The 24141-nt window shown below is 42.4% G+C and overlaps 1 protein-coding gene across 6 annotated transcripts in view; it reads right to left on the bottom strand.

The window, feature by feature from the left end:
* Window positions 1-24141, bottom strand: part of CGNL1 (cingulin like 1) — a 141945-nt gene that overhangs the window by 34754 nt on the left and 83050 nt on the right. For all 6 annotated transcript variants that reach the window (XM_059714727.1, XM_059714729.1, XM_059714730.1 and 3 more), the window contains exons 9-11: window positions 11618-11824; window positions 11045-11149; window positions 104-256 (exon numbers count right to left, since the gene is read on the bottom strand). In XM_059714727.1, the coding sequence (XP_059570710.1) occupies window positions 104-256; window positions 11045-11149; window positions 11618-11824 (465 nt within the window). The remainder of the gene's footprint in view (window positions 1-103; window positions 257-11044; window positions 11150-11617; window positions 11825-24141) is intronic.

Genomic DNA, 24141 nt, shown 5'->3' with positions numbered 1-24141 from the left:
CCAACCAAAAAAACCCCCCACTTCTCTGCAATTTGGCAGCTTATTTGCCTTTTTCCCTGTTAGAAATTTAATCTCCTGCAGCCTCTTTTCAGCCCATCCATACCTCCTTGTGTAACTTCTCAATGGTCTTGTCTAGTTGCCATCGTTCATTTTCCATTTCATTCTTTATCCTCTTTAGTTGTTCCTTCTGGTTAATTTCATCTTTTAACAGTTCGCTTAACTGTTGCTGGTCTTTAGAAATATTACTGAAGTTTCTCTGCAGCAAATGGGAAAGTTGTACTATGAAATATAATGACAACCACAGCTCTTGGAATTGTTAAAGGGATTTCATGTAATACACTACCACATCCCATGCAGCAGCAATGATATTTTACATTAATTGAAAATAAATATTTATTTTGTATTGTAATATAGCATCAAACAGAAAGGGGCTACTGAGTCAAGGTTTAGTATCCAGCCTATGAAGAATTAAATATTATGCTGCTAGTTAATGCTTACCGGTAAATAAAAACAAGTTCCTGAAATGCTGCAATACCTTATTGGTGTCCTTTATTTAGTTCTATTACATGCAAAGCACGTAGTCAACTGCACTTCAGTAGCACCCAGCATATTGTACCTTCTGCCATATAATTCTACTTGTATTTCAGGCTTTGCAATTTCTTTGTTCTCATTGTCTACCTGAAAGGATTCCCAAACCCAATAGTACAACTGAGGGTTGAGGGGAGGAAGGGGGTACCTGGGGCAGAAACCCCACAATCAACACAACTGGAACAGAGATCTGTCCTGCTATGCCTCTGTCCAAACACCTCTATTTGCTCTGCCTGTTTTGATGTTTTGATTAGTTTAATAAGCTAAGTATTGTTCCAAAAGTATACAAGAAATAAATAATAAAGTACCATTCATATTTTAAAATTATATTTTCATAGCACCTGAAAGCTTCCATCAGGAATAGGTTTCAATTGGCAGGCATTGTCCAAACAGATACAGGCAATGCCTAGCATGAAGATCCTTGTCCTGAAGAGCTTTCCAAGTAGAGTAACTCCTCCCAAATACATTTTACATTGTTATCAAATCTGAACCTACCCATATGGATTAATCTTTTGATGATCTACACAGCTCTACTATGCATTCACATATTGACCTGGGAGCTTCAGAGCACCATATATGCTGAAAGACTGAGGGAGACTTGGAAGAAATTTACCTGTTCTGTCACTATTGCTCAGTGGTAGAATCTATGCTTAAGAATACACCAGTTTCAACACTGCAAGGTATTAGCGACACAAAGCTGAGAGTTGGGATTCATTTTTCATTGCCTATTTACAATGTGGAAAGGTCCATTTTAAATCAGTCTTGTTTGTCTTTTTTTCTTTTCCTTAAAGCCGGTAATGAAAGGCAGGAGAATCTAGCTATTTTCTGAAACAATGAATCTTGCATTGGTGGCTTTCACTTCTTGGGCACCATCTTCCTTTTTTGGAATTCTTAAAAATCCCACCCACCCGCCCAACCAACCAGCCATAAATTATCAGCATGTAGAGAACAATGCTAAAAACCATTCGTAGTGCAAGTGTTGCATCATCTGCTAGTACAGGAAAAAAAACCTAAGTGAAACTTACAGCAATAGCTGGTGCAGAAAATAAAACCAAGTAGTCTCAAACAGATGATAGTAAAAGAGAGAGAGAGAGAGAGAGAGAGATGGTTTGCTGCGTTAGTCTGAAGTCAGACTGAAGGTCTGGTGGCACAGTGGGATGGCACCATGAAGACCAAATTGTTCAAAGAGACATAAGCTTTTGAAGGCACCACAAGCATCTGATGAAGTAGCCTGTTTGAAAACGTATCCCTCTCTGAACTAGTTTCTAAGGTGCAATCCTGTCCTACCTTCTGTCAAGCTGAGATGTAAAAATGAAACAAGCAGCATAATAAATCTCTTTCTTAAATAACCTGTGCTGTTACTTGCAAAATATACAAAATTATTTTTTAAATGTGCAATTTTGCTTGATAATTTCCTTTTAATATAATTCCAGAAATTAATATTGTGTGCACTACTAAGTTTAAAAATATATTTTAGAATGCTTAGGAAAACATATTGCTACCCCCGTAAGAATTTCATAATGTGATCTTTAATTAAAACTCTAGTTTGTATACCAAATAAGAAAAGGGATTTGGTAAACAACAAAGGTAAAAATGCTAAAATGCCATTCAGTTCTTTGATATTCTTGGCATCCCTTCCAATTCTGTAATCTGATACTTATTACAAATGAACAGAGAAATCTCTGATATGAATTGGAATTAAGGATATATGCCTAAAACTGCATGCACAAACATAAAGCAGTTATCCCCCAAAGCCTCATTCTACAAGAGAACTAGTCAAGCTGGCACTATAGAATTTTAAGAACCCTAGAAAGGTTCAATTTTAGCATCGCAGTGCTAAAAGCAGCAGAATTCTTGGGTCCCCGCTAATGTGCTATATTCCAACAGGCTATAAAAACCTCACATGCTCCCCCATCAGTCTTTCACAGATCATTTAACTTTACAGTTTGTTTACACATCCTTGAAAAACAAACCACACAGACACAGATCTGTGAAATATATTGTGGCAGGATGATGGTGCCAATAGGAAGCTGTTCCGTGCCTGCAGCATATTGAAAGGAAGGCATAACATCAGAACAAATCTGGTTTTTCAATTTAAGAATTAGCAGCAGAAATCAATCACTGACATCACCAGCAATATCTGCTACAAACACAGAAGCTATTTTACATGTGAATATATTATATTGTTCATGGGAATTTACAGACAGGAAGTACTTTAGTAGACTGCAAAGCATGTCATCATATTTTGCCTGGTGTTCCAATGTGGCAGCATAGGACATCAAATTTTGAAAATTAATTCTTTTCTTCACCTACTGCATTGAGCCATGGTCTAACATGCTGAAATGGAAGCTGGTATAGTCTATATCAGGGATGCTCAACCTCCGGCACACAGGCCAAATGCAGCCCATGAAGCCACTGCATTTGGCCCACAAGGCTCCCTACGGGATGGAAAATTTGGCAGCGGGGGAGCAATGGTAAAGAATATGGCCACCCTCCTCCCCAGCACCTTTCCCCACCACCAAATTACCAAATCACAAGCCCCATGCAGCTGGTGGGAGCCAGGCCACTCTCCCTTCTCTGGTGGGGCCAGGTTGGGGCTGGACTGCCCCCTTGTTCCCCTTCTGCATGGCAGGATGGTGCCTGCCACTCCTGCCCCAGGCACCAGATCCAAACCACCAGTCAGATCCAGTCCAGGGACAGCCTAGGCACTGTCCATCCGGCCCATCCAGGAAAAAAGTTAAGCATCACTGGTCTATATCTTCATTTATTTCTGCCATCCATACTCTTTTTTTTTCTATTTATGATTGAGTAAGGAAGAGCCCATGAGTGTTGTAGTTTGGATGCCTCATGCCACCATTCTTCTGTATGGTTCTGGCTCCTTTAATAAACTGTCATAGATTCATAGATGTTAGGGTCGGAAGGGACCTCAATAGATCATGGAGTCCGACCCCCTGCATATGCAGGAAAGAGTGCTGGGTCTAGATGACCTCATCTAGATGCTTATCTAACCTCCTCTTGAAGACCCCCAGGGTAGGGGAGAGCACCACTTCCCTTGGGAGCCCATTCCAGACCTTGGCCACTCAAACTGTGAAGAAGTTCCTCCTAATGTCCAATCTAAATCTGCTCTCTGCTAGCTTGTGGCCATTGTTTCTTGTAACCCCTGGGGGCACCTTGGTGAATAAATATTCACCAATTCCCTTCTGTGCCCCCATGATGAACTTATAGGCAGCCACAAGGTCGCCTCTCAACCTTCTCTTGCGGAGGCTGAAAAGGTCCAGGTTCTCTAGTCTCTCCTCGTAGGGCTTGGTCTGCAGGCCCTTAACCATACGAGTGCCCCTTCTCTGGACCCTCTCCAGGTTATCTGCATCCCTCTTGAATTGCGGCGCCCAGAATTGCACACAGTACTCCAACTGCGGTCTGACCAGCGCCCGATAGACGGGAAGAATCACCTCCTTGGACCTATTTGTCATGCATCTGCTGATGCACGATAAAGTGCCACTGGCTTTTCTGATGGCTTCGTCACACTGCCGACTCATGTTCATCTTGGAGTCCACTAGGACTCCAAGATCCCTTTCCAATTCTGTGCCACCCAGCAGGTCATTCCCTAGGCTGTAGGTGTGCTGGACATTTTTCCTCCCTAGGTGCAGCACTTGGCATTTCTCCTTGTTGAATTGCATTCTGTTGTTTTCTGCCCACTTGTCTATCCTGTCCAGGTCTGCTTGCAGCTGTTCCCTGCCCTCCGGCGTGTCCACTTCTCCCCATAGCTTTGTGTCATCTGCAAACTTGGACAGAGTACACTTCACTCCCACATCCAAGTCGCTGATGAAGACATCAAAGAGTATCGGTCCAAGGACCGAGCCCTGCGGGACCCCACTGCCCACACCCTTCCAGGTCGAAACTGACCCATCCACCACGACTCTCTGGGTGCGACCCTCCAGCCAATTCGCCACCCACTGGACTGTGCAGTCATCCAAGTCACAGCCTCTTAACTTGTTCACCAGTATGGGGTGGGATACCATATCAAAGGCCTTCCTGAAGACTAAGTATACGACATCCACCCCTCCTCCTGTGTCCAGGCGTTTCGCAACCTGGTCATAAAAAGAGACTAGATTGGTCAGGCATGATCTGCCTGCCACGAACCCGTGCTGGTTTCCCCTCAGCATAATTTGTCCTGCCAGGCTCTCACAAATGTGAGCCTTGATAATTTTTTCAAAGACTTTGCCAAGGATGGAGGTGAGACTGACTGGCCTATAGTTGCCCGGGTCCCTCCTTCCTCCCCTTCTTGAAAATGAGGACCACATTGGCCCTTTTCCAGTCCTCTGGGACTTGGCCCGTGCGCCACGAGCATTCAAATATTCCCGCCCGTGGCTCTGCAATGATGTCGGCCAGTGCCTTAAGTACCCTTGGATGGAGCTCATCCGGGCCTGCCAACTTAAAGGCATCCAGTTCTTCCAAGCGACTCTGCACCATCTCAGGGTCTACGCATGGAAGTCTGGCGCCTTGCTGTCTTCCATGATAAGCGTTCGTCCCCCCTCAGTTCAGCTGCACAGTACATCATGGAAGTCTGAGTGCATGTATTATGGGAGATGTAGCTCAACACAAGAGTTCAGCTACTGCATATCTTACAACTCCCACTTGAGTGCCAGAACCATTCGGCCAGTGCTCCAGTACAATTTATTGTTGGGTGGAGAACTAAAGACCATTTACAGGAAAAGACATGTATATCTTAAGCATATGGCTGGAAAACTGTACACATCATTTCTGACCAAGTCCAACAAAATCCTGTTGGAAATAGATGAGCACAGCGGACCATGGCATGGCTGCTATGTAACCTGCATGTTTACATCTTTCAAAGAGGCCATAATAGGCTACCTGATAGTCTCAAGGTTTAGAGTGTTCTATTGCTTCTTGGGGGAGGGGAGGGATTATTCCAATTCTGCATATTTTTTCTCTTTAGAGTCCATTTAAAATAATTTAACAGATATCAACATTATGGTCATCCAACCAACTCTACTGCAACAGCATCATTTAGACTAGCAACATGAAAACAAACAAAAAAATTATCACTTACGGGAACAGGATATGCTTTTGAAAGTGGTCATAATATGTTGGCAATGGATATATTTGAAAATATCTTTTTAGATTAACAATGTATCAAATCAAATGTAGAAAAAATAGATATAGCTTTGGAAATGAGCTTTTAAAACATGTTATAAACACCATACTGTGTATTACTGTATTCCTACTATTGTTCATGGTAAGATACTTGTCATACTCCACTTCTAAGTGACTTCATCGTTTTCCTTGTACAATATATACCACTAAGGCCTATATTTCTTTTTCAAATTGGGAAACTAAGAAGAAACAAATGGTGACGAACAGTTATCATTTTCATTCTGAGAATGTACATGAGAGAGACTAACAGTATCATATGACGCAAAGGGAACAACTGATTTTTCACATTTTAATTGTCTCTCCCACCTCAAGCATTGAAAAAAGATTGTCAATAATAATATTGAACACTCAAACAAGTAAAATACATCAGTCTCCCAATGCCTTTATATTACTTCATTTGAAATTTAGTAGTGCTCTGCACAACATCTAAGCATTCGCGTAGAATTAACTTAAGGTGTAATTCAAGTGTTGCCCCTAATGCGAGTCCCATCGACACACAAGTACTTTTACCCTAAGTAAACTTAAGTTGAGTTAGGTAGTCTGCCTGAAGGTCCTACAGGTTGCAACTTGAACAAATAAATTGCCTACTATTATTATAAAATTAATTTTTTCTCCCTAATACAATCACTATGAATAGCTTGAGTGTTATTTCACTATGGCTAATCTCATTTGAGGGAGGCTTACTCTAGAGAACTTATCTAGACTTTAGTTAATTCTGTAGTGAAGACATGAGAGCAGTATGTTTTTCCACCTGTGAACAAAAGGCCAAATTCTGATCCCACTAAAGTCAGTGGCACAACTTTCATTAACTTAACCCAGAGGGATTATTAACCCAAGGTACTTTAATAGAGAGCATTATATTTTTTAAAATAGCTAGAGGATTTAGAGCAATTAATCTTTGTTTTCTAATGACCCATGTGTTCTGTGGTGATGGTAGGTAAACAAAGATTAAACAGCATTCTTTCAGAGCTTTCAGGAAACTCTTAGAAGTTACTCTCTTCTCAGGAAACTGCATATCACTCTGGAGAAATGTTGGCGTGTGTTTAGTTCCTAAAACACTAGACTGTGGAAAGCAAAAGGCTATAAAAACAGAAGTTATAACACAGGGGTCAAGTAATCAGTATTAATCTGAGTTTCCATAGCTGAAAACTGCAACAAACTCAGACTGTGCTAGCTACTGAGTCACCTTTGAATGAAATTACCCCAACAACACAGAATAACTAGCTTTAAAGTACATTCTAGCTTTAACCTTTTTGACCAAGAATCTGAGAAAAACTACCTTTGGAAAGGTTTGCTGCGCCTGGTGCACTTTCACTCAGCAAATGTTTATTGTTGTGTTAGTTTATTAGTTCTGGTTATCTGCATGTGTAACCATGAAGAGGGACTGCTAACGAATAGGTATCCTATTGTGCTAGGACCCATTGTGCCTGTACCCTAATTTGTTCAAGGTAAGTGAAATCAACTCAGCCTGCTTTATAAAGTGAGTTATAAAAATAAGCAAAAGTTAAAAGTACAAAGCCATGATTAGTCTAAACAAAAACGTGTGATGATACTACTTAAGAACCATATTGAACTCATGTCCAATAAACAGCAGGAGTGTGAGGCTGGAAATCAATGGACCAAAACTGGTACACTGAAAATTATGTTTAATTGTTGAACAAAATAATGACATGATGGACTGTTTTCCCCATTACTCCTTCCTAGACTCCTTAACTCGGAGACCCAAACAAAATAAAACATTATTAGACACTGATGCTAAAATGAAAAAAAGCAGGCTCTCCCATGACTGCCACACTCCCTTCCCATTTTCCTGTGATCCAGCATAATATTGCCAAGGTTTACTTGAGAGATGTCCAGACCAGACCAGACCAGGACTCAGATGACATCACCTCCACTGGTTTTTGCTAAACATATAATACTACCTGGAACATGAGACATGCCTGCTGTCATACCTGAGTCACTCATGTCCTTCACCTTTCCATGTTCACTACTTCTCTTTCTTTGGGTTTCTAGGTTTTTTATGTTCTATTTAAGATGAGACTGGCTTATTTGGCTTGATTTTTTTTTCTTTTGTACAAAAAAAAAAAGAATACAAGAGTGGCACCAGAGAGGCAAAAGCCATAGGTAACATTTGAAACACCTCAGAATACAGCTGCACTTTAACACACATAAAATGGAGCACTTTAGCCATAGCTAGACATATAGTTTCTACCATGCCCCTAGCTGGAATGCTTCCAGATCACCATGGGAGCATGTAATAGTGTGCTCTCCAACCAAGGAGTAAAACAGGAGACTGCTTCTGTGGTTCTGCTTCCTCCACCACTGCAGGAGCTGGGGAGTGAAGCACCCCATCAATGTGTGCTGTCCTGTGCAGCTCACCGAGACCAAGGAAGGTGCAGGGGATGAGAGGCCTCTGGTCTCCCAATGTCAGAAGGGGGAAGGGAAGAGAGAACAGAGGGTGGAGTACTTTTAGATACTGGAGGACCAAGCCCTCCCCAACATGCTCTATAGAGCATTCACACAGCAGGCAGCACTTCATTACTCATCCTATAGGCTTCAAAGGCATCTGAAGTACTTCAAATCTTATATCTGCCCAGGGTCTGAGGCATATGCTCATGACCAGGGATATGGGCTCTGTGGAAAAATGTGGATTTTTCCCCTTTAAAGGAAAAAAAAATCACAGATTTACCCCTTTTAAAAGAGAAAAATGTAGGTTTCCTCTTGCATATGTGTGCGTGTGTGGCAGGGGTGTCCGGAAAGGAGGTGTGTTAGGGGTGCCTGCCAGTACTGGGGGGAGGTTTCTGGGCTCCAGGGCTGTGATAGGGAAGAGGAATCTGAGGCAGTGCTTTGTGTGGCCAATGCTGCTGGTGAGCCCCGTTCCATGCTGTTGCAAGCAGGGCCCACCCAGAGATGCCCCCAAAAGTTCTCTCTGGGCATCAGTTCAGTTATTAATATTTGTTTTTTAAAGCAGATAATAACATAATAATGTAGACCTGTTCATAGTGGAATACAAAACTATGCCAGCTCCACTCTATTAAATTAGAACTGAACACACAATTCAAGGGAAAAAGATAATTAAAAACATTTAGGACTTTTTACCTACTAATTTGCCTTTGTCTTATACAAGTATGTGATTTAGGAAGACTTGCTGAATGGCTTATGAACCACATTTCGAGCCACAAAAACTGAGCCTATAAAACATTAACCAAGATTAATAATTCAGGTATTCATTATTAACCATTTTCTGTTTATGGTATGTAATAGGTCATCCAAATACATGGTCATTCAAGTAAATTCATATTCATTGAATGAATTACTTTTACTACAAACCCTTTCAATGTGGCCACTTATATAATTCTAATGAAAATACTAGGGGTGCACCGATAGAGATTTTTGGGGTCGACACCAATAGTTAAATTTTAAAGAGGCATATTGGCCAATACCAATCTGATTTCTGATATGCAGCCCAGCAGTTTGAAGAGCAGTATCTGGCTGGTAAGTCTATTGTGGTAGAAAGGGAGGGGGAAGATCAAAGCCCCTGAAGAGAGAGAGGGAGTGGGAGTGGTGCTAGGGCTGGGGCTGGGGCATGTGCTACCCAGCTGGGGCAGGGCAGGCTGTGGGATGGAGCCCCAGCTCATCTGGGGGGCACAGGGAGGGGGCTACAGCTCCCACTGCTGCATACACCCCAGGAAGCATGGGGGGCATGTGCCCCCAGATCTGCACAAGGCGGGGTGGGCTGGGGCCGGGGCTGCACAGGGCTCTTCCCAGCAGGGAACGCCCCCCACTCCCAGCACTGCCACTGCCCACCCCAAGCACAGCCTGGCCCAGTCCCCTCTGGGAAGAGCACCACGCAGCCCCAGCCCACCCCATCCTGCCCCACACCGATCTGGGGGCACATGCACTCCATTCCCCCCATGCCCACCTAAAGTGCACAGAGCAGCAAGAGCTGCCCCTCCTCCAAGCCCTGCCCTGCCCCAGGCCTAGCCTCACTCCCTCCCTCACCACCCCTTCCCTTCCCTTCCCTTTCCCTTCCACCACAACAGACTTACCAGCTGCACACAGCTCTCCAAGCTGCCTGACTATGCTCCTCACTGCCTACGTGCTGCATTGCAGCTGCATGCATGCACGCACAGGGCATTTATTGGGACTACATTATTGGCCGCATCAGGCCGATTTCCAATACAGTCAATTTTCTTTATATCAGTGCTGATCTGATATTGGACTGATGTATTGGTGGTGCACCTCTAGAAAATACCCATGTAAACTTACCTGCATGATTATTATAGCATCACCTTTTTATGTAAACAGTTTTGAAAAGAACACCAGCTCTATTCATACGTCTGTAGAAAGCAAACAGTAAATGGATCTGTAACTGCTCTCTAAGGGAATATTTTTCTTGTTTTCTTATATCTTACATTACATTCATATTGAACCACAAAAGCAGGCTAGGCAAGATCATTTTCCTTTGGTTTATATTCATTAATTATTAGTTTCTAGCAAAATGGTAGAGATTTTCAAGTTGAAAGACAATAAGGGGGATGTTTATTCAAATTAAAAATGTGTTTTGTAATAGCAAAATAACATGCTCCAAAACCATGGTCCAAATGTTTTAATGGAAGTACGGACCCCTTTGAATTGTAAGTGTGGGTATTCACATATTTTGATTGATCATAATAATCTTTTATAGACCCTTAGAGGTAGTCTGCAGACCCCCAAGGAGTGAAGAGATAGCTGTCCAAACAGTTGCAGAGGACTAGCAGCCTTCTCTGTGTAGAAGTTCAACCTTATTGGAGTTTTGGTCAATTTTCAAATTAGTATTAGCAAGTAAAGCAAGATGGAAACTGAGCAGAAACTGGACCCGATTTGGTGACCTTTTATTTTTCCAACTAGATTTTTCATATTCATATGACTGCTGGATTATAGCTTTAATCCTCTTGTGTGTAAAAGTCTAGCTGCAACAAAGCCAGAGATGAAAGATAATTTAAAATTACAATGCAGATCTGTCAGAAATCAGACAAGTTCACTGGGGATTTATCTCCCTCAAAGCTTACTTCATTCACGGCAAGACAGAATATTTTATAAAGAAAGCAAGGTTAGGTTAGGGTTAGATGGAGCTGTGGTTAGAGCAACAATTTGAATAATGCTTTGATGGCACCACTTATAATGATGTTTATTTAAAGAGCCAGATGAAGTCACCACTGAGGAAAAAGCCAGAGTGACTCAGGTGAACAAAACAGAAGACTGACTGTTCATTTAATCTAATTTATGCTCTTGTACTCACTTGCATATCATCCACCTGGTTTTCTAAAGACTTTTTCACCAGTGCCAGCTCCTTTGCCTCATTTCTAGCACACTGCAGGGCATCTTCTAGTTGTTGCTTTTCTTTCTGCAGTAAAAGGAAGTAATACATTCAGAACTGTCAGTGCTGCATTTGCTATAGCCTGGCTTCAGAAGATCCACAGACAATTAATACATACAGGCATTAGGAAACACAAAGCAGAACAAAAAAAAGGCTTCTTTCTGCCTTTCATACCAAGCTCCTCAAGCTTACCATCAAGACTCCACACTAGGTTAACTTTGCCTACAAGCTGCCATATCCTCTTACACTTATCCAAAATGCCCATTCTTATGTCTGACTGTTATTTTAACCCTGTCCCTATATTTTAAACAGCCTCCAGGTAGCTGCTGACAAACCTCAATTCTTTTCCTTCAAGCTCACAGCTTTTGTCTATTTTCCTTTGCAGCAACAATGACTTTCTTTGCCCTCATCTCTCAATTTTTATTTTTGTGCAACATCCATCCAAACACAAACAGAAAAAAAATATACTTGTTACAAATTTGATGTGCAACTTACCTCATTTCTCTTTACTTTCTCTCTCATTAGCTCTTGTTCTCTGTTCAAATGATCAATTTGTTGATGGAGGTCTTTACTTTTGCCTTCTAGCTCTTTAATTGTTCTCTTCAGTTGCTCATTCTCCTCTGCTTGCTCCTTCACTACATTTTCAGCAGCATTTTGCATCTGCTCTGCAAAGACTTTTCCATTGGCCAGGGCAGCAGCATTCTGGTCAAAACACATTGAATGATAAGAGTAGTAATGTCAACAAAAACCTCTTTTTTGAAAGACAAAAGTAAAAATAGGAGACCTGCTTTCAAATGCAAGTCTCAATACACTCCACTGTAGTGGAGTCCAGTATACAGTTTCTACATGCTTATTCAATTTGTTAAAGGAAGTCTTTAAATTTGAGCCTTTTGATCTCAGCATGACTGAAATATCAAAGGCACTTCTCGACAGGTTTGAGACACCCCTCAGAAAATGCCAAATCTTAGTTCTAACTCATTTTTTGACTACAGAAAAATAATGCAGTTTTTCTGTTGCAAAAAAACTCAGAAAGACCATAACAGGTCAGAATGATTTTGACATTATAGATTCCTATTTGAAATATCTGGGTTTATTTTGTGAATCATGTTTGCCCACCTAATAATGCTAAAGGTGCACAGCAATCCATGGGCAGCCTAGCTAAGAATCACTGCATCAGAAAATACATGTGTTCCCTGTATCTAGGTTGTAGCCATATTGGTCTAGAGGAAAAAGCAATCAGGGCTCATGGACAGAGGTGATATCTGTTATTAGACCAACAAGATTTTTGCAAAAAAAAATTCTTTAATTGCAAGCTTTTGGGCACAAACACCCTTCATCAGGCATCAGAGAAAACATTGGAAAAGTTCTCCTGGGTAGAAATGAAAGTTCATATTTCATAGGATTTCACAGAGGGATCAATAAATGAAAAAACCCTCTGGACAGCAGGAGTCTCGGACTCCTTACCAGCTAAGAACTGCTGCCCTGAGGGTTTTTCCATCTATTGACCCCTCTGTGAAATCCTATGAAATATGAACTTTCATTTCTACCCAGGAGAACTTTTACAATGTTTTCTCTGATGCCTGATGAAGGGTGTTTGTGCCCAAATCTTGCAATTAAAGACATTTTTTTTTGCAAAAATCTTGTTGGTCTAATAACAGATATCACCTCTGTCCATGAGCCCTGATGCGTTTCCTATGCATTTGGAAACCTTGTTTTAGGGCAGCTTTTAATGCAAAGGTGTTTGTTTTATTAGCCTAAACTTTATTTTAAAAACTTCTGCACCTGAGCAAGCCAGAACCCATGTCCACGGAGAACCTACAATAAGCCATCTGGGACCCAGATCCTTTGAGCTAGATAGGCAATTAAGTAACAATTCCTCCCCTCACTTCCGAATTCTATGAATGAAAAATGATCCACAGGGATTTGAGACTTTGTATCAATCAAGAATAATGTGTGAAAGGCCTGAGTTGTGTGGTTTTCAAACACGCACTTTTATTACTCATTGGTTGCTGCAGTACAATACACAAAGAGCGCATCTACACATGCATTTACCGCACAGTGAACAGTTTTTAGGCCGGCGTCTATACGTGTAGCTGTTAAAGTTTGATATGCATTTATGGCTTTTTGGCAATGCGCTTTGTTGCAACATGTGAATCTTTGAAGTTAGTCTTCACTTTCATTTTGTCATATAAGTTTTTTAAAGTGGCTATTCACTGAATTTGATACAGCTCAGAATCTAAGTACAAACCTGTTTCACTACTATTTTGAAAACAACGAATAAAAATATAAAACTAAAATAAAGGTAACCTTGTGCAACTGACAAAGAATTAGGGTTTGTAAACATTAGAAACTAAGCCCAAACTAATATAACTACCGATAACTAGTATGTGAGGACTCAGTGAAATGGCAATGAGGAGTAGCAGCAGCTGGGGAAAGACGGTATCATCATCATTGTAGTTCATAAAAAAATGGATTGGAGAATTGTATGACAGCAGAATCTTGAAAAGGGCTCAATTCAAGCAAGCTGCAAGTTCTCAGAACACATTATTCCAATTCCCAGGGGCATGAGCAAGATAGATCTGATTCTTCATTTTTCAAATCAGGAAGTCCATCTGGATTATAAGGTGCTATCTGTAATAAAATGTTGGATTCCTAATCCTGTGCATTTAGGCCTTGGTCCTTTAAATCACTTTTTAAAAAATTAAGACCACTGCATAAATGTAATGGGAAATATTGGAGATATACAATGCTGTACACTACTGAATTGAAAAAAAAAATTGGCAGAATTGTGAAGAGAGAAGCACTGCAAATTGTGTTTAAAGTTATACAAGAGGCTGTTACTCTACAAAAGAAGTTTACTGGATTGTTTTCTAGTAAGCAATACCTTAAAACATGCAAATTACTTTGCTAAAGAAGTAACTCAGAATATGCTCAGACTGTCTACAGGATCAATGAACTTTTTATATGAAAGCCGGCATCATAAGCAGACTGACTAGTTTGAGCCTTTTGCAAATACCCCAAAAGCTAGTCATTTTTCCAAATACATTGATTAAATAGCTCTGAAATGGATTTCTGCAGTCAGTTTGCATGTACTTTTTGATAATATCCAATATATTCATTTATTTTTGCTTCTTGTAATGCAGTGCAGTTTTACTAATTAGCAAGCACTCCACTAGTGGCTCCTTTTTGTTTCATTTTTTCCCTTTTACAAACAGAGTGAAAGAAGCTTAGGCATGCTGGGGAGTTTAGTGAATGGAATGTTGATTTGTCTGTTCTTTCTCATCCAACCGCCTACACAGGGCTCCCGAGTTAGAAAGCTTAATACAGAAGGCCCATACAGTACCTGGAGTTCTAGCACCTCATATAGCATATTTTATGCTGTTCTCTTCTAATATCACTAGGTTTTTACTGGAAAAAACTGCTCATTTAACCCAGAGTACCACAATAAACAGGAAGTATGTTAGACTAGGGAAGAGGAACTCCTCTGAGCAAGTTCAAAAAAAGTTCACCTCCCATCATGATTTCATAAACTTGTATCAGACAGACAGTCATACCTTTGGACCTATTCTGGCCTGCCTTTTGCTTTGTGTGTCTTCAGACAGAATGTCAGCTACTCAGTCAAATGAAACCATATTGGTGTTCTCCCTTCTTTTTCAGTGCAAATCTCACGAAACTTGCCAAGGTTAAGGACAAGACTGTCTAAAGGAGGAACAAAGCTTAAAAATAAAGAAGCCAGTCCAAAAGAGTAAGTTCCAAGTATTTTTTCCTCCAACATTATTGGAAAACTCGGAATAAAAACTGGGTGTGTAAGTAAAGGTGCCTCAGGCAGCCTAAACTTGTGTGACCAGCACTTAATCAGCAGATCACCACAGGTCTCTAATGACCTTGGCAATATTACAGGGGTTATATTCTCACATGAATGAACAGTTACTGAACAAATTCTTCAATGCATTAAGTACAAAACGCCTTTCTTTAATCTTAGAAAGGCATGTCTTTTCACCCCCACAATGTTTTTTAAAAATATATATTTAAGACTATTCTGCTCTGCACATATGATGAATTTTACAGCACAGCAACTGAACCGCTGTTATTTTTTCTCACGTATCTTTGTTGGGGAAGGGATTTTCTTCTATATTCAAATGTCATTTATCACCATTAACTCTTGTTTAGTGTTCTTTTAGTCTTGTTTTTGAGATGGGGAAAGAGAAAATAAAAAGAAAGGAAGAAAGATACAGTTTACCCTTTAATCATCTCCAAAAACAAAAGAAGGTGGCACCAGCAGCATACTGAAGAATTGTCAAACTCTGAATATCAGTACAGGCTGAAGTGGATGAAGAGAGACAAATTATTGCTTTAAACAGTTCTCTTTAAATCTGACACTGAAATACGCAATGAGACAGAATCCACCAAGAATATTTCCAGGTGTTCTGCAAGAAGAACAGAAAGTAAGGAACAGCCTTGTTCCTTAAGGGTCAAATGCTGCCTCATCCAACACACAACAGTAAACATGGGATTCAAGAAAGAAATCATGAAGAGCCTGAAGAGAAGAAAACAACCTTCTCTGCATTCACTGCCAAACCCAGGTGACTTGATATGGAGTTCCTGCACAGCCCTCCTATGACATTACTACTACCCACAGCCTGTAGCAAATAGCGTCATTATGGCTAGGGACAGAAGTTACACATAAGCTAGTTTAAGTCAAAAACTGGTTTCAACTTGTAACAGAGCAGAAGTTCAGTTTACGCAGACTACTTCCAAAACGGCTGAAAAACCGGTTTAAGATAAACCTGGATGAATGTTGTATCAGACTTAACTGATTTCAGTCAAACCACTTTATGGAACTTCTCTCCCAGATCCTTTCCCAGTTCAAGTTAACTCACAGTCCCCCAGCATCCCAGGATGCTTTGCAGCTCTGGGCTGTGCTGTCTGCTGTAGCAGAGCAGGGACTGCCCTGCCACTCTGCTGCACTGGCCTGCACCTGTCAGCCAATAGGGATGGGTGGCAGGGGAACAGAGCTCCAGACCCCACTAGCCTGAGTCTACATGGTGCACAGGAGGAGGGAAAGCGCCCATGGTGGGGGCGTTTCACCCCTCTGCAGCCCTCCTCTCACTGCACGCAGCCTGGGGAGCTGGGAGAATTCCCCACCTCCCCCTCCCCCATACAGCTGCTTGCCTCAGCCACTACCACAGGAGGGATGGGGAAGGCGTTCTCAAGACCACCCTGGGTGTAGGCATTGGGGAGCCCCTGCCTCAGGGGGCTTCCTCCACCCTGTCCCACGGTCCCTGGAAAATTTCTGGGGAGCCAATGGGAATTCCTTCCCTCCTCCTTCCCAGCTGCCGATTGCTCTGGCTGCTGCCACAGGAGGAAGGGAAAAGGAGTGCTCTAGGCTGGGTGCCGGGCCGTGCAGCCCAGCACTAGGGAGCCCCCACCTCAGGGGCAGCCCCAGGGAGCTGCGTGGAATTCTAGCCTCCCGCTCCCCCGCAGCTGCTCGCCTCAGCCACTGCGAGCAGGGAACTGCCTAGAGGAAGCTGCCTAGATTGAATTGATTCTGCCTCAGGCTTTTTGACTGTCTAGTGATGAATACTTAGCCTATGGCTGCTGACAGACATGAAAAAAATAAAAAAACCCAGCACTTTACCAGAAGAGGAAATGCATTAGCTCAACCCAGCTATTAGACAAAAGTGTCAAAAAGCCCCACTGAACTGCCCAATCCATACAGATGTTGGGTGAGCTGGGTCAAACTAACACGATGCCTTTTCTGGGCATACTACCTTAAACTAAAGCACTATTTGTTTGGGGGCTTTTTTTCCACGTAAAAGCACCCCTGAGCTCTATGTACTCTCTACACTTATTTTTCCCCCCTCAGTCTCATCCTGCCTTCTGAATATGTTACAGCCTCCTTCCAGCCCAAATGTCCTTGCTTACTCTATTTTCTGCCCAGTTTTACATAGGTCTGCCATCTTCTCAGAGGGCAGCCTAGTTTCAATGCCATTGGCAATCCTGGAAGAAAAAAGCCATCTTTATCACTGCCTTCTATCTTGGTGAAAGTAACGGGGAGCAGCTGCCAAGTTCCACATAAAACCATTTAGCCATTCTGATTCATGAAATAATAATAATAATAATAATAATAATAATAATAATAATAATAATAATGTCATTGTTTCTGTTTCTTGATTTATTCTTTAGTGGCTCCACTAACTTCAGGGGAGTCACTTGAGTAGACAAAAAACAGGAAAAAGGAAAGGAAAAAAAGAAAAAAGGAAAAGGGCTTGTACAGCTTCACAGAAACTGCCTAAGTGGGTCATGGCAATGGAGTAGACCTCTGCCAGCCTGCCAGCACACATCTTCTGTAATGAAAGTAATGGGGGGCAGCTGCCAAGCCATCTAGAGGGCAGGGGAAGCGACAGAGGCCCACATATAAAGAACTGGCATGGTGAGCACCAACATTTACCGCACACACCAGGCTCCTGGACTCCACAGTTAGGATAAAAATAGTAAGACTCTCAGTGGCCCAGTCACTGGAAGGCAACCTTACATATACAGAACTAGTACATTATACATACTTTTGTATCAGAATTAGCACTGAAGAAATGGCCTTCTTAGTCTTAAATGAAAATCCTGTAGTAAAGTGTCATTGCCTGGTGAAGGTTTGAAAAGCTCTTCACTAAAATCATAATGAGAATAGCTATATATGATATCTGAAAACACTAGCCTTTAAAATGGTCATTACTGCACTTTATATTTGATAATCAAGAAAGGCAAACAGTAGAAAATGTAAAGCTATGCAGCAGACTGTTGATGGGGTTTTTTATTGTTTTGGGTAATGTCTACCAGAGATAATTCTGGTCTCCATAGTTCTATCCACACAGGTAAGAAAGTAAGTTTTTAAATAAAAACTTGGGCTATAAATTCTAAAAACTACTGAATGTTTTACTTAGAGGCATTAGGAAATGGAGGCAGTACTTTTAACTGAACAAAGCTAATGCAGTTGAGAAAACACATCCCTTTTCTGCCTGAGTACATAGGGTACGGGTGGGCAAAATGCAGCCTGTGGACCAGAAGTGACCCACCAGGCCATTCTATCCAGCCCACGGGGCCCCTAAAAAATTTGGAAAATTAATATTTATCTGCCCCCAGCTGCCTGATTTGTGGCCCTCAATGGCTTGCCAAAACTCAGTAAGCAGCCCTCCGCTCGAAATAATTGTCTGCCCCTGACATAGGGCCTATTAGTGGGGAGCATGGTGAGCACTGAATGTCTTCCACTTTGTGCCCCTCTACTCTAAAGGTGATCTCAAATTAATGGCACTGAGAGATAGTTAGCAATATTAGTCAGAAGTCAGACAGAAGCCAAGGTAGGGTGACACATTAGAGACTAGACACATCTGAAAAAGTAGCCTATGAAAGCTTATGCCTCTCTGAGCCAGTTAGCGCTTGAAGCAATCTAAAGCCCTCTGAGATTAAAAATATGAGATCAAATAACTTGTTGTTGTTAACAGGATATTTCCCATCCAGAAGGCATGAATATTATTATATTAAATGTTAAATTAGGATCTATGAATCATTTTAGTCTAGCATGTAAAAAAACCAGAGAGAGAGGTCATGACTAGATACATATGTTGAATTAAAAAGCCACTGAACACTTATTTGAGATAGCATTATTTCCAGCTCAGTGGTTGTGCCCCACAGCTATTTTTGAAGGGTTAAAATGTGACTATATATGTAAACACAAACATGGCATGTAACAGATACAACTGGTTAGGTGAGATTCTTGAAAACAAAGGTTGGAATGAACTACCCTATATCCAGCAATATTTAGTATACAAAGAATCAAGGGAGACCTTTATTGAGTGTTTAAGTCAGGGCTGCTGCATATTGCAACTAAACCTTAATTCCTAGATTGTAGTTCCTTCTTCAAAGTATCCTAGCATCCATCCCTCCTCTTCCCCTTGTCCTCACTTGCTGCAGCATTATGTTTTAAATACAAATGGCCACCTCACACAATGCTGGAAAATGCAGTAAGTGGCTCAACTGCTCTGTAAATTATAGGGATTTGGTGCAGAAGTTTTTAACACTGCAGTAAAGATCTACTTCTATACCCATAAAAACAGTGATTCTCAACTTTTTTTGGTCTCAAGGGACCTCCGCATAACTTACCTGAATTTTGCTGCACCACCGATAGAGAATCACTGAGCTGGAATCTAAATTCAGAAAAAATTATGACGGGATACCTTAACACTAAAAAGGTTGGAAACGACTGCTCTAGCTGGTGCCAAAGAAAAACAGCAGGGGCAGGACCTAATCTTGTCATGCACAACCACTTTAGGTTTTATTTTTAAGTTAAAATTAATGTCTTCCATGGCCCTGTACAGATCAGCCTACAGCAGTCCCCTATCTGCCTGCAGTGCTGCTGACTCTCTTAATGTTATCATTAATCTTGTAATACTGATGTCTTACTTGAACTCCAGCTCCTACAAACTTGTATTTAGATATATTCAGAGAAATATTTACATAAAGGGAGGATGGGCAGGGGCGTAAGACTGAAGTAACAAAATATAAGGACTTGCCTAAAACCAAGAAATATATGTGGGTGAGGCTATAATGATATCTATATATCTTGATATAAGGGTATTTACGTTAATTTTAAAAAGCAGCTTTTAGCTCTGTGGTTGCTAAGAAGAGCTTGAAAATATGACCAGAGTATACCCAAGAGATTCAAAAAACTGAAGGTAAAAATAAAGAAACCTTATTTTTTAAGCCAATAATTTTTCTGAGACTCAACTTGTGATTTTTCAATACATGGGGAAAGCAGTAATGTTCACCTGGCCGTATTCTGGTTAAACCAACCAGATGGGCATCACATCTATGTATAACAACATCCCCAATGAGGACATAAGCCATAAAGAATATTATTCTAGATGAGGACACTGCTTGTTTCCATTGCACTCTCCTTTTTGTCCTCACACGACTATTTCAGACTTGGGGACTTCCTATATTTACAAAAAAATGGCACTGACATGGGCACATGTATGGCCCCCCAATGAATCAATATATGACAGACCTTGAAATCCGTTTCCTCTACAGCTGCCCTATCATCCCCCTGATGTACCTATGGTACATCAATAACATCCCTATATATAGACAGATTGGAAGGAATCTTTGGAGAAATTCCACCAGAAATTAAACAGCTTCTGTCCCTCTATCAAGCTAACTCTGGAATACTGCACTCAGCAAATTCATTTTCTAGACCCCACGGTGAAGGTTTGTAATGGCCCCATTGCCACCACATTTTTTTACTGGAAACCCACCAACCTCTACACCTACCTTCATCCCATCAGCATTCATTTTAAGTACACCACTAGATCCATTGTCTAAAGCCAAACTCTACTTACAGCCATATCTGCTTTGATCGGATTGGATCGCAACACTGAAGGATCTGAAGCAGGGATTCCCACAATTACAATACAGTCCCCAAACTGTAGCCACTCAAATCAACAAAACCAGATTCAGACATTGCTCCAAACTGCTACAAAAACTAACCCTGAGATAAGGACAACAGAACCCTCTAGGAGCCAGCTACAGTCCCTGGCTTGAACACCTGAGACATCATTAATGACCTTTAGCCCCTTCTGGAAAAAGAAGACCATCTCAAGATAGCTATGGGGGACAAAACTGTCCTGGCTTACAGACAGCCTGCCAACTTCAAATGGCATCTCTCAAGCAACATGCTACCTAACGCCTATTTTCACTAGGGCGCCAGGCCCTGCAATGGACCCAGATGCAAGCTGTGTCCCCCTTATCAATACAGGCCACATTATTGCTGGACCAAATAGCACAATTATAACAGCTCAGGTTCATTCACCTGCACCTATACCAACACCATATATTCCATTATTTGCTTACACTGCCCCTCCGTGCAATCCCTATGTGAAAGAATGAGGTGACACCAATCTGACATCAAGTCTAAAAACACACAATCCCCACGGTAGACACATAAACCTTCTGGGACATACCACTGCTGACCTCTGAGTAGCCATTCTTATACACAGAAACTTTACAAGTTGATTTGAATGCAAAACTGTGGAACAAGAGATCGTCCACAGACAGGACTGTTAAATACAGTCTAAACAGGGACTACAGATCCCATTACCTTAATTAGCTTGCGTGATCCCTTTGTCCCTACAGGTTTTATTCCTTTTCTGCCTCTCCCAGCACCTTCCCTTCCCTGTCTTTTGTATTCAATTTCAAATCACTGTATTTTAGGGTTGTCAAACTCATCCAGCCCACAAGCAACACCAGGCACCAGATGATACTTCATAAACTGTATCTCTGACACCCCTGGCCTATTTGATAGACTCCATTCACAGCATCTGATAAAGTGAGCTCAGGTTAATAAAAATCAGTGTGATGGTAATATGACTTACCAAAGCAGCAAACAAGAAAAAACTCCATTACTTGGTTCCTCCTTTCACTCTGCACTAAACTTGTCTTTCAAAATTATGTACTTCAGCAGACTCATATGTGCATCTTTCTTTTTAAGCGTGGCAAATGGAACTTGTGACAATATTGGTATTTAGAGTATGTTGAATGTCATGAAGCATATTACTGCTCCATTCCTGTATCTTCTAATAGTGTAATAACTATAAAACATAACTAAATGATACCATCACAGGATTCAGGCCTTTCAACCTTAATATTTCTGTTCAGAGTAGACTTAGACAGTTTCCTGACAGACTTGGACCATTTCCTGGACTTGCACAGACATCTGCTTATGTGGGAGGGTCTACTACATTTCTCATTCTTTGTGACCTTGTTGGTAAATTTATAAAACAGATTTAATGCTGGCTGCAGAGTAAGCTGGTTATCTTAGCTGGCAATAAAAATCAAAGTTTGAACAGAATGTACCGCCACGTACTCACAGGCACCAACAACTTACTGGGTCAAATCCTGCTCTGTTACACCAGGTTATACCCAAGGTAATGTAAAATTAGGAAATTCCAGTTATTTGCTGTACTGAAATTCCTTTTGCTTACAATTAAGATGATAACAAAACATCCTTCTAAGTTTTCTACCTTATTATCATTTGTTTGACTGCATTTTTATTTGCTTTATCATCTACCCTTCCCACTTTGCCTGGTTTTACTCTCTCTCCCAACACATGGTTTGATCCCCACTCCCTTCCCACCCCAGTTCCTCTGTTTCACCTCCGTGGACACATCTACATGTGCATTTGATCCAGGCTCAGTTTACTCAGGTGTAAACTACTCTTGGTGTAAACCCTTTAAGGCAGGTCTGTCTACCCATGTAGGGATTAGAGAGCAGATTTGCTGCTCTCAGGCCCAAACTTCCTGCAGCCCTGCAATTGGCCCCTGCTGCCACCAGGGGGAGCTCCAGGCACCAGCTGCAGCTGCCAGCAACCAGCAACCAACTTTAAAAGCTACCCTGCCTGCTGTCTGGCTGGACTGCCATTTCCCTGCCCAGGAGCAGCATGTGTAGCACACAGACAGCAGGAAGCTGGCCCGCCACGCTGACCACTGCCTGGCCCATGGCTGTCTGGGCCTGCCCAGCTTCCCCCTACACAGCAACCATCTGCCTGGCCACAGCAGGCTGCAGAACTGATGTGGGAGGCGCTGGCCAGGGTTCCCTGAGCTGCTGGTGGAGGCTGCAGCCAGGGAGCTTGGCGGGACAGGGCACTGGACCCCCGAGGAGCCCTCCTCTGGTGACTTGTCACTGGAGGTGCCAGGCCAGGGTGGGGGTTCAGGTAGGCCACCCGTGGTGATGCGGCCTAGGTCTCAGGGCAGAAGGATAGCTACCGGTTGCCGTAGAAAGGTCATGGACTTGCGAGCACTACCAGGCTGATGACTGTGGTTGGTTATGGTGACCCACTGAGTCTGCAAGGCCTTGACCTTTATGTGGCACTACTGCACTGACCAGTTGTGCCCACGGTCCCACATCTGGCCTGACACAGCCTCATAAATGTGGGCATTGGAGCACCCGCCCCACTTGAACTGGCACTGCACCTCCACCTCGCCCCACAGTGCCACAACGTGGCCAGTCTCCTCCTTGGTCCAATTGGCCCCAGGTGAAGGGCACAGGCCTGGGCACAGCAATAAGCATTGGGCTGGGTAGCATAAGCGTGGGTTCCATGCTGGCTCTCTAGGCCTCCGCACAGCTGTCCCTGTCCTGCCAGGCCTGGGCAGCTGCATGCAGTATAGCACCTGCAGGCTGCTGGGAGTGTGCAGCGGGCAGGTAGCACTGGCCCTGCTGGCCAGAAGCTGCATGCAGGTGGCCCTGGAGGCTAACAGGCCTGGCCAGAGGCTACAGCAACCCATAGCACCCTGCTAGCCTGGACAGCGCTGTACTGGCAGCTGTGCAGCAGTACAATGCCAGGCAGCAGGGCTTAGGTGCACACAGGCAGGCAGAGCTAGGCTGTGGCCTGCCAAGGGGGACACAGGGGCCCGGAGTGCCCTCAGGCTCCCTGCATGTGTGCCCCAAGGCTCAAAACGTCTGCAGGCTTTTAAAGCCTACAGATAGGGGCTGCCATAGAGGCAGGCCTGAGACCGGACCCCAAGTGGCAAGGCAGACCTAGGAGCAAACTTGCTCCCAGGTCAGATCTACACGTGTTACTGTGCAGTAACTAATCCCACTTAAAATTTGTTACCTGCATTTGCAGGTAGGCAATTTACGCAGGATTAAGGGTTTTTACTGCACAGTAAGCACGTGCATGTGTAGATGTTGACACTTACTGCACCGTAAACTGCTACTGTGGATTTAGGCATCTCGTGTAGACCCCATAAACCCACCCCGAGGACACAAAATCACTCTTTTTTTATCATCTCCTTTTTCCCATCTTTGGAAAGCTCCCTTAGCTAGTCCACCTTCTTTTAATGTAGTGCTAACTAGTTACCTTCGTGCCCTGAAAAATCAGTATTTAGAAGGCCTGTAAGAGTGAAAAGGCCCTATCAATAGACTCAGGCTATAGGGATTTGTTAATGAAGTGAAACCTACTTGAGAAATATTAA

Source organism: Alligator mississippiensis, chromosome 11 (assembly GCF_030867095.1).
Source record: "Alligator mississippiensis isolate rAllMis1 chromosome 11, rAllMis1, whole genome shotgun sequence".
NCBI lineage: Eukaryota > Metazoa > Chordata > Crocodylia > Alligatoridae > Alligator > Alligator mississippiensis.
The sequence above is the reverse complement of the archived record's forward strand: the minus strand, read 5'-3'. Positions and strand labels throughout refer to the sequence as shown.